Genomic DNA, 10,347 nt, shown 5'->3' with positions numbered 1-10,347 from the left:
CACAACTGCACCAGACACACTATGCACATTAAAGATTTGGTGTAGCTCAGCCCGCTCCCACTCAGAACCCTCCCCTAGAGATCTGGGGGAGATAATAGATCAACCGAAGGACTTGTATACATGCATGTAAGTACAACCAATGGACATAAAACTCTGGGGAGGGAGGGGGGCAAAAAAAAAATCAATAAAATATATTTAAAAAAACACACACAAAAAAAAACCCTCCCCTATGACCTGGCCTCCTTCCTGGGTGCTGGTCCCCTTCTTAACCTAATTACTCCCCAGCTCTTTACCTCTTTGGCTCTGCCCCAGCCTTACCGGCAAAGGCAGACTCACTAGCGTTTCCATTACACAAAGGCCCATTTATGCAATACAGAATCATTGGCAGAGATTTGTCATTTCTTTCTCTCTTTCTCCATAGGCAAAAGAAAACTGTATGTGGGAAAAGGGAAGCGGGTGTGCGCGTCTCGGGCGTTCAGGGCGCCGCGGGAACACGCCTCGCAGGCAGGGGCCGGAACCTATCTGCCCGCGTCGCCGGCGGCGGGCGGAAGCCGGAACCTTTCTGCTCGCGTCGCCGGCGGCGGGCGGAGGCGTGCAGCGACGGACCAGTCCTCCAGCGGCCGGTCCGCGCAGTGGTCGCCGGCTGCTGACGTGGGCCAGCCGGTGCGGGGCTGTGAGCGCGGGGCGCGATGGCGGTGGACATCACCCTGCTGTTCCGGGCCAGCGTCAAGACCGTGAAGACCCGGAACAAGGCGCTGGGAGTGGCGGTGGGCGGCGGGGTCGACGGCAGCCGCGACGAGCTGTTCCGCCGCATCCCCCGGCCCAAGGGCGACTTCTCCAGCCGCGCGCGCGAAGTGGTGAGCTGGTTGCTATGGAAACGGCGGGCAGAGGGTGGGCTCGGGCCGGCGACGGGGACCCCGGAACCCGGACCAGACCAGTCCCTGTCCCGCGAGCGTGTGTGCAGGAAGCGCCTGGAGAAAAGGGGTCCGGAACGGGGGCGGGAGGGTTTGCCCGGGAGCCCACAGCTGTCTCGGGGAGGGAACAGCCTCCATTGGAAGGATGGGGACGGGTATTGGGGAGCACGTTGCTCGGGCGGGGCGGGGGGTAAGGGGGGAAAGACGCTCGGGAATCCCAGTTCGCTGAGCTCAGGGGCCGCTTCGAGCGAGGGTGAGCTCGCTGTCACCGCAGCCCTGGACGCCGGGAGCTTCCCCGCGGCCCCCGCTTCCCGTGGCCGCACCGACCACAGTGCATTCGCTCCAGCGCTTCTCGTTTCGCGCTCCTCCCTCCCTCCCTCCCTCGCCCCGCACCCCTTCCTCCCCTCACCCCCCGCCCGTGGAGGTCAAAGATCGCGTCCCGCTGACCTCTCCCTTCCCCTGGCCTCCTGCAGCCGATTAGGGCCCCGCAAGGGATCAGTTCGTCCGGAGGCTGGTGTAGGGTCGCCTTTCACAAACACTCCACGGTGCTGCCGTTGAACCTGCCTTCTGTTATCTGGACGCGGCAGGCTTTGGTCCGGGAGAGCAGGACCTTTCCCCGCGGGGCGGGGACCGCGCGGGCCTGGCACCTGGCATCAGGACCCCAGGGCCCCCCGGGGCGGCGTTGCTTAGTGTATGGTTAGTATGGAGTGAAGATTAAAGTGGACAGATGGCTGTTGGTCTTCCCCACGAAGCTGCAGGGGGAGAGGACCCTCTGTAAAGGGGTGTTGGCCGCGGTCACCCTGTGTCCTTGCTTTTGTGCAGCCCGACACATACACAGCTCCGTCTGAACTCTTTAAGAAATAAAAGTGCAGACTTCCTAAAGACGGTTCAAAGCTTGGGAAGGTGCCAGTGAAGCTTACGTCTCACTGATTTCATGGTGAACCCACTTCTGTCTGGCACAGTCCAATACCTGGCACTTTGCAGATTTTTTTAAATGAATATATGTATGCATGCTTCAGTGAGTGACAGTTTGCAGGGGCTATTCAAGCATTGGCAGGGGGCGGGTTGACCAGATGTTTGCTGATGGGCTTATAGCACATTTTAAAAGGACTGGTGAAGGAAACAAACATTCACCAATCAAGGGCCATCAAGCCTAGTGGCTGTGTGGGGCACAGAGGAAACGTGTCCACTGAGCGCCAGGAAGGGCTGTGCAGAGGCAGTGAGTCCTGAATCAGGCCTTGGAAGAGGAGGGGATGGTTCCTGGGCCGACAGGGTGAAGGGGGCCCCTCAGGCTGAGAAGAATTACACACGAAGGCGTAGAGATAGGTGACTGTATGCTTGCTTCGCTTCATATATACTCAGTGCATGTCTGCCCATTCAATTACCAACAAGTTGGTAACGATATTTCACATGTTGCTTTATAAGGGAGAAACTTATATCTGAACAGCTGCCAACAATGATGAGCTTGATTGGTTGAACTTACTGGGGCTGTGGGAATGATGGGGAGAGTGGAGAGAGGACGAGGACTTGGATTTAGAAGACTTACATTTGAAACTGGGTCCTGCCCCTTAGAAGTGGGTGACTTGGACAAGTCCCATTACCTGAGCCTCATTTTCCCTTTCTATAAAAGGGGCATGATAATACTTTAACGGATAATCAAATCTTTAGGCTCTTATGAGACCACATGTATTATAAAGAACCGTACGGATTCTTATTGCTCCCCTTCTCTCCCTGCCTCAACTCCACGTCGGCTGTTTAGACTATTTTCGTCATTGGTGTCAAGCTGTCTTCCCTAAAGCTTTCTTGTACTTTCATTCCTTGCTTGCAAAGGGGAACCAAGAAAGTTCATGAAGGAGTCAAAGAAAATTCGGTGCGGGTACTAATAGCCTCAATAGCGGAGTCAGCAACATGCCTCCGTCCAGGTGAGACGCTCGGTCAGTGATGGCAGACGTGTGGCCAGGATGCAGCTGTTCCTCTCTTCCTCCCCGTGGCCGTGGGAGCCCGCTGATTTCCCAGCAGGTCTGTGCAGCTCAGAGCCCTCCACAGCGTCGTGCCCCAGACAGCCATTGCCTGTTCTTGGGCCTGCCCTTCCAGTTACAATCTGCTGGACATCTCACCTGACAGAGCAGAAACAGAACCTGTGTACCTAACGCTGAGCCGCACGCACTTTATGTTCTTCGTGTACTAAGAGGGTCTTAAGTTCGTGTTGTTCAGGCTTCTCATTTTAATGGTGGGACAACTCATACCCAGGTCAGTGAAACCACTTGCCCAGAATCCCATTGTCTGAGCTCATGGCACAGAGTCTGAAGTAGAAGCCAGTGCTCGAATGCTGTTCATTATGCCCCCAACTGCCATCCTCCTACCTTTCATTTCCACCATAATTTTAAACCAAAAATTCATTTTGGGGGCTTTAGAATGGCGGCGAGTCTTTTTCTAAAGTTCATACTGAATTCATAACTAGAGACTGAATGGTTTTTAGAGCAGAAAGACGTGAATTGGATGCCTCCTTCTTATTTTATGAATTTGAATGCCTCTTACTTACTGTATGAACTTGGGCAAGATCCTTAGCCTCTGTTTCCTCATTCCAAAATAGAGTAATAACAATCATACAAGGTTGTTACGCAGATGGAATGAGAGAAAGTATGCAAGTGCCTGCACAAGTGTGGATTCTTTTGGTTGCAAACGACAATAATTAATAATGTAAATTAACCTGAGCAAAATGGAGATGCCTAGCTTAGACAGCTGGGAAACAGGCTGGAGCTTCTTTTCCTAGCTCTTCCCGGAAAAAGTTGGCTCCAGTTGGATCCCGAGCTCTTGTTTATGGCATCAGATGGATAAGATTCTTCCATCTGATGCCATAATGGGTGGGTTAAATACTATGGTTGTTGCCCTACCAGGACCTCGGAGGGGAGTGCTCCTTCTGGGAGTATGGGGTGAGGGATGTTGGGCAGGCAAATCCAACAAAAACATCCTTCAGAGTGCCTAGCACAGTGCCCGACTTGCTGCCACCCTACCTGCCTGATTGTCTTCAACTCGGGGGAATGAAAACTGGAATGGGGAGCTTGTGATGACAGGCAGTGGATGTGGGGATGTGCCTGGAGGGCCTCATAGGGCAGCTCTTCATTTTCTTACTGACTTAAAAAAGTTACTGAGGCCAAGGAATGCTCCACGCGAGAAACCAAGGCGCCTCTACGCAGCCAGACTGTCCAGGCAGCAGAGGCCAATGGAAAGCACAGGAGACCTGTGTTGTAGCTCCAGGCTGGCCACTAAGTGGGAGGCCACGTAATCTCGGGGCCTCAGGTTCCACGTTGGTATGACTGAGAGCTTAGACGGCAGTGAGCCCTGTTAGGATGTTTTGGTTACATATAAGGTAACAGTGGCCCTGAATTCTTGGGAATTCTATTTTCAGAGTAGGCTTGCTGATAAGGTTCTCTCTACTATACATTGCTTTCATGAAAGCTAACCGTGGTTTATTTTTTATTTTTTTAGGAATTGGTTATCTTGAATTCTTGGCTGAAATTCAAAGCGATTTGAAGCCAGATGATCTGGTCCCTACTTCTCTGACCTCACCTGCTCTCACTCCTTTTTTACTCCCAACCCCTCGCCTCTGCCTTTCTCACACCACCGGGCACACTTCTCCCTCAGGCCTTTGCATGTGTTGTTCCCTCTATGTGAACATTTTCCTCCCAAATTCAACCTGGTTTGATTGTCAGGTGTCTGCTCAAATGTTGCCTGAATGAGACCTTCCTCTTCTGCCCTGCATAAAGCAGCTTCCCTTTTCTGTACCTTACTCTGCTTTATTCTTTTCATTATCTAACACTTTGAGTGTCCATTTATTTATCATTTACCTATAGAATATATGCTTCCTGAAAACAAAGACTTTGTGCTTTTTAGCACTGAATCCATAGGCACTAAGGACATCGGTGCTCAATAAATATTTCTTGAATGAATTGAGGAGTGTTAATGCACAGGGTCACTTTGCTTTCAGCTTTGCAGCTAGCTGATGTCTGTCCAGGGCTCCTTCCAGCTCTAGGAATGAGCAATCCTTATATTCCTTAATAGTACACAGCATACATTTACACTTAGTGCAGCACCTGGAGTAAACATTAGATAGAAAGTGCTTTTATTTTATGAAATGAAGTAAATGCGTTCTATTATAGAGATGTGTTCCTACCTCAGTCTAATGGGGAAGCAGACACATAAATAGCATAACAATGCGGGTATAAGTGACAGCCGCAACTCAGCGTGATTCCACAGTCCTCCCTGGTTTGCTTCTGAGACGTTTGTTGACCTCGGTGCCAAATTTGGGACCTAAAGGTTCAGCTGGAAATAGCCTTTGTTCAAGGATTAAGTATAGCTCTGCCTAAACAGGATGTCAGCCAAGAGAGCAGGGTTTGAAAAAGCCGTATCAGGCAGCAGGTGGCAGGTCAGCCAGAAGCCAAAAGGACAGGTGACGAGTCCCAGCAGGACAGGAGTAGCTCAGGAAACCGTAGGTTTAGGATGCAGGCATCGAACAGAACGTGAGCATATTGAATCGTATCTTTTTTGTTCTCTCCAATGCAGAAACCTTTTTGCAGATGAAATAAGGAGCAGCTCTGGTTAAGGCTTGGTTAGGGGGTGGGGGCAGAGGTGAGGCAGCCTGCTCTCTACCCCCTTACTCCCTTCCGGAGCCAACGGAAGTGCCCAGGGACACAGTGGTCAGAAACCATTGAGTTAACGTTCTCCACGGCCTCTGTTAGCTGCACGATGCTGTGTTCTATGAATTGTAATAATCGAGTGTATATTGTAAACCAGTGTTTCCCAAACTTTTGACATATGTGTACCCCTTCTATAATTTTCATAACGCTGGGTACCCCTTGTACTCATGAGAACGTAGAATTAGGTGCAGCTAAGCACGGCGCAGTGTATATCCCCACCAAACTCTTCCCATGCCCCTGGGGGTACGCGTACCACACTTTGGGAAACACTGTAAATGTAAGCAGAACACGGTGCTGGAGGCTTCATGATATTAATAGTGAGCCCCTGCCTGGCCAGTGTGGCCAGTGACGGAGCGTGTGGAGAGCTGAGGTCTGCCTCACAAGCCCAGCCGGCACTGGCGGGGCCTCCCTTCACCTGGTGAGAAATACAGGCATGTGAGCCTCACTGGACTGCCGCTGGAGGCAGAGATTCGCTAGGCCAGTGGTCAGCAAACTGCGGCTCGCGAGCCACATGCGGTTCACGAGCCACGGTTTGCCGCTCTGTTGACTAATGAGTTTGCCGACCACTGCGCTAGGCCCTTCTGCATGCCAGGCTCTTATGCAGAGTCTTCTTCTCAATGTGCTTTCTAAATCCTGGTAATGCCCGCAGCCCATGTCGTAGCAGCAGGGCGCTCAGGGATGATCAGTCCCTCTCCTCCTTCATACCAAGAGAAATCTGCACCGGGTCGACGAGTTCCCAGTTTCCTGGATTCTAGTTGGCAGTCACCAACAGTGCATCGTGTCGCGTGCTTGGGCGGGGCTGCTGAAGTGGTCTCCTCGGTGACACTGTCAATTCTTCCTGCCAGGATCTGGCTGCCTCACAGCGGAGGGTAGCAGCGGAGGGTAGACTCATTTGTCAGGACAGCTGTCGGCTGAGCTCACACCAGCTTGTGTAAAAGTCAGAATACAAGTTTGCTTATTTACTTGGAGCACTGTGACTCATAGGAGGGCACAAATTTTGCAAACTCAGTTTATTTTTGAGCATCTGCTGTAGATCAGGCACTCTGTTAGGTCTTGACATACCTGATCTCATTTAATTTTTCTCTTTTTGGGGTTGGGAAGATGATGTGTGATTTTACAATAGTGATTGTATTGTGAGTAATATTCTAGAATTCATACACACTCGATGTTTGAGGTTTCTTCTTCATGGAAATCCATATGGGCTCCCTCTGGTGGGTGGAGTGTCAGCAGTCTGCAGCGGTTCATTACGGCATGTATTATGAAAAACCTAATGTGTTTAAGACATATTAGGTTGGAAGTTGGCTTAGAAAGAGGCCCCCAGGGAACCTCTAATAGGCAGTGAGTGAGCAGAGGGGTGAAAGTCAGACGTGTTGAGTGAACGCATGTCACACAGATATGGAAAGCTGTGGCACGGTTGTAATTCTAAACTCAATAGCACATTTTTCTTCCCGACTTTCAGGGTCTCGAGGTCTGTAAATCCTGGAGTGGGCCAGCTCCTGCTTGTCCCAGGGGAATGTAGGCTGCTTGTCAGGACTTCCTTCTGGAGCCCTGAGCTGTGCGCGCGTTCCTGTTCAAATTCCTCTTTGCCTTTAGACAGATGATGTGCAAACCCCGGGAAACTGAGCATTTGCCTTCTAGACTATGTAGAAGTGGCAACAGCGTATCTTGACTCAGAGACAGTGAGAAAATAATTAAAAAGTATGTTTTCATTATAAATACTTTTAGAGTTTGCCACTAAGTAACTGTGTTTTTGGAGACCTCACCTAACCTCCCTTTTGTTTTTGGTTCATTTTTTTCATCTTGTTTGTTTAATGAGAGGCTTTGGCTCCATAATCCTTAAGGACCTTTCAACAGGGGCCCCATGACTCAGTCTTCTCCTTTCCACATGTTCTCCCCCAAAAAGATGTTTGATTGTTAGAGAGAAGAAGGGAAGGAGGGAGGGAGAGAGAGAAACATCAATCAGTTGCTTCCTATACACATCCTGACCAGGAATTGAACTGGCAACCTTTTGGTATATGGGACAATGCTCCAACCAAGTGAGCTACCCAGGACCAGGGTGTCAGATATATTTTTAGTCTAGAGACCTGGTGCACGAATTCATGCACGGGTGAAGTCCCGAGGGGTGTGGGGCCAGATGCAGTTGGCCCTCCGGGAGGGCAGTAGGACACCCTTGCCAGCCTGGGATTTGGATCCATCCCACTGATGTTCATGCTGGTTGTCGGGAGCCGCCTGACAGCTGCTTTTATATCATTTCCTTTTTGTGGAGCGTCTAGGGAGGGGAAAAGGCCACTGTGGCGGAGGCTGACTTTCAGGAGGCCGGCGGTGCTGTCAGGATCATGCTGGCGGCCCTGGTCCCTTGATGCCTGGCCCATTCTCTGGAGATTGGACCTGCAGGACTACTGAGGGCGTGAGTGGCTGCCCCTGGCTGGTGGGTTGCCAGGATGGGGTTGGTCAGCTGAGTGGTGCTCCTGTTGTGGGAGCGCACTGACCACCAGGGGCAGCTCCTGTGTTGAGCGTCTGCCCCCGCTGGTCATAGCGACCAGTGGTTGTTCTGGTTGTTTGGTTACATAGGCTTTTATATATATAGATGCTTTTTGCAATGACAACTACCTAGTCCTTGCCTTGTGCTATTCTGCCTTCCTTCCCCAAGTTCTTATGTACTCAGAATTTTTCACCTAGATAAAAAAAAAAAAAAAAAAATGAGTTTTTCAGAGTTCTCATTTGGTATGTTTCCACAAATTATTTGATTATCCCTAATATGCAAATAGACCAAACGGTGGAGCAACCAGTTGCTATGACATGTGCTGACCTCCAGGGGGCAGAGCACAGAACATGGCGGGCATCAGCCATGGTGGGGTGGTAGAGCAGGTAAGCGGGGGTGCCAGATGAAGGTGGGGTGCTGGTTGCTGTCATGGGGCAAGCCTCTGGTGGTTACTGAAAATTCTTTGCTCCTTTGTGCTCCCGTCTGCCTAGCGCTTGCACCTGCTGCTGGTGCCCAGCACCGGCCCTGATCACTCAGCACCATCAGCGGGTGTGGGCAGCGGCTTCCAGCCCCTATTGCCCCTCAGGGCTTCTCTACCTCCCCCTGCTCCTGAGAGGCGATTGGGGCCGGTACCTGCCTCTCACACCCACTGCTGGCGCCAGAGCCACCATTCACACCCACTGTTGGTGCTGGCCCTGCTTGCACCCACAGCTGGTGCCAGTTCTGATCACTTGGTGGGTGCTATCAGTGGGTGCGAGTGGCGGTTGCTGGCCTTGATTGCTCTTGAGGGCTTCTTCACCTCCCCCTGCTCCTGAGGGGTGATTGGGGCAGCAGCTGCCACTCGCACCCACTGACTCCACTGGCCCTAATTGCTCTGTGCCATCAGTGAGTGTGAATGGAGCGGGGTTGCAGGCAGACAAGGAATTGGGGACCACAGTGGGAGGGGCTGGGCAGGGGCGCGGAGGATGGGCTGAGACCTGCCTTTGTGTCATTGCACCTTCGCAGCACATAGTTCCTTTCAAGGTGCATGAATTTGTGCACTTGGCCCTTGGTATCCTATATAATAAAAGCCTAATATGCCAAGTGTCCGACCATTTGTTCAACCATTCAACCAGTTGCTATGACACACACTGACCACCACAGGGGCAGATGCTCTGACCAGTAGGTTAGCTTGATGCAGGGGTTCAACCGATTGGGACTGGGCAAGATAGGCTGGACACACCCTGGAGCCCTCCCACGGTTCCTCTGCAGCCCCATCGTGCACTGGTGGGGTCCCTTGGCCTGGCCTGCACCCTCTTGCAATCCGGGACTCCTCAGGGAATGTTGGAGAGCCAGTTTCAGCCCAATCGCTGCAGGCCAGGCTGAGGAACCCCGCCAGTGCACGAATCTGTGCACCAGGCCCCTAGTATTCTTATAATGGATTTTTATCAATGGGGCATGTTTCTGAGATTAACTAATTTAAAATCTGATTATAAAAGTCATAAGAGCTCAGCCCAGTTGAGCATCCACACATGAACCAAGAGGTCCCGGGTTCAGTTCCCTGTCAGGGCATATGCCTGGGTGGCGGGCTCGATCCACAGTAGGGGGTGTGCAGGAGGCAGCCAACCAGTGATGGTTCTCATCAACATTTCTATCTCTCTATCCTTCTCTCCCTCCCTCTCTTTCTAAAAATCAATAAAAACACTTAAAAAAAAAAAAAAAGTAGGAAGAGCTCATTAAACAGAATAAAGAAGAAAATAAAGTTCACATAAAATATTGACCAGAAATAACCATGGTTATAATTTTGATGTATATCTTCCCAAACATTTTTCCTATTAAATAAAAACAGCATTTTTTTCTATGATGTTATGTAGCCCCTCTTTTTTTCTCTTCTTGCCTTTTTTACTTACAGTGTAATATGGACATTTTCCACATCCATATACAGCATATTGTTCTGTGTCACCAATTTATTTGGCTGCATTGCTTTTGAAATGAAAAGCAGAACAGAACAAGAAAGATGCAGTAGGAAACAAATTAATATCTTTTGATTAGAAAACTCATGAGTAAGCAGTATCTAATTAAATATTAAATGCACAGTGGGGGCCCGTCCTTAAAGGAAGACTGCGGTGAAACCTGTAAAGGGGTAATTTTCCTGTAACTCAGCTGGATTTTCAGTTCAGGTTTTCTTAACTTATCCAAGAAAATCACCTACAAATGTTGCATCGATGTCTTAGCTTTCTGGCTGTCATTCCAAAGAATAATAAATGATAATAAT

General features: G+C 50.4%; 1 protein-coding gene across 1 annotated transcript in view; it reads left to right on the top strand.

Moving 5' to 3' along the window:
• Nucleotides 1-591: 591 nt before the first annotated feature.
• STX18 (syntaxin 18) overlaps nucleotides 592-10,347 on the top strand; it is a 72,380-nt gene continuing 62,624 nt past the window's right edge. Inside the window, exon 1 of the mRNA XM_084865262.1 lies at nucleotides 592-857. Coding sequence (XP_084721388.1) covers nucleotides 690-857 — 168 coding nt within the window. The 5' untranslated portion in view covers nucleotides 592-689. The remainder of the gene's footprint in view (nucleotides 858-10,347) is intronic.

This window comes from Pipistrellus hanaki (assembly GCF_964339955.1).
Source record: "Pipistrellus hanaki genome assembly, chromosome: 1".
NCBI lineage: Eukaryota > Metazoa > Chordata > Mammalia > Chiroptera > Vespertilionidae > Pipistrellus > Pipistrellus hanaki.
This window is presented reverse-complemented; position numbering and strand designations above follow the sequence as displayed.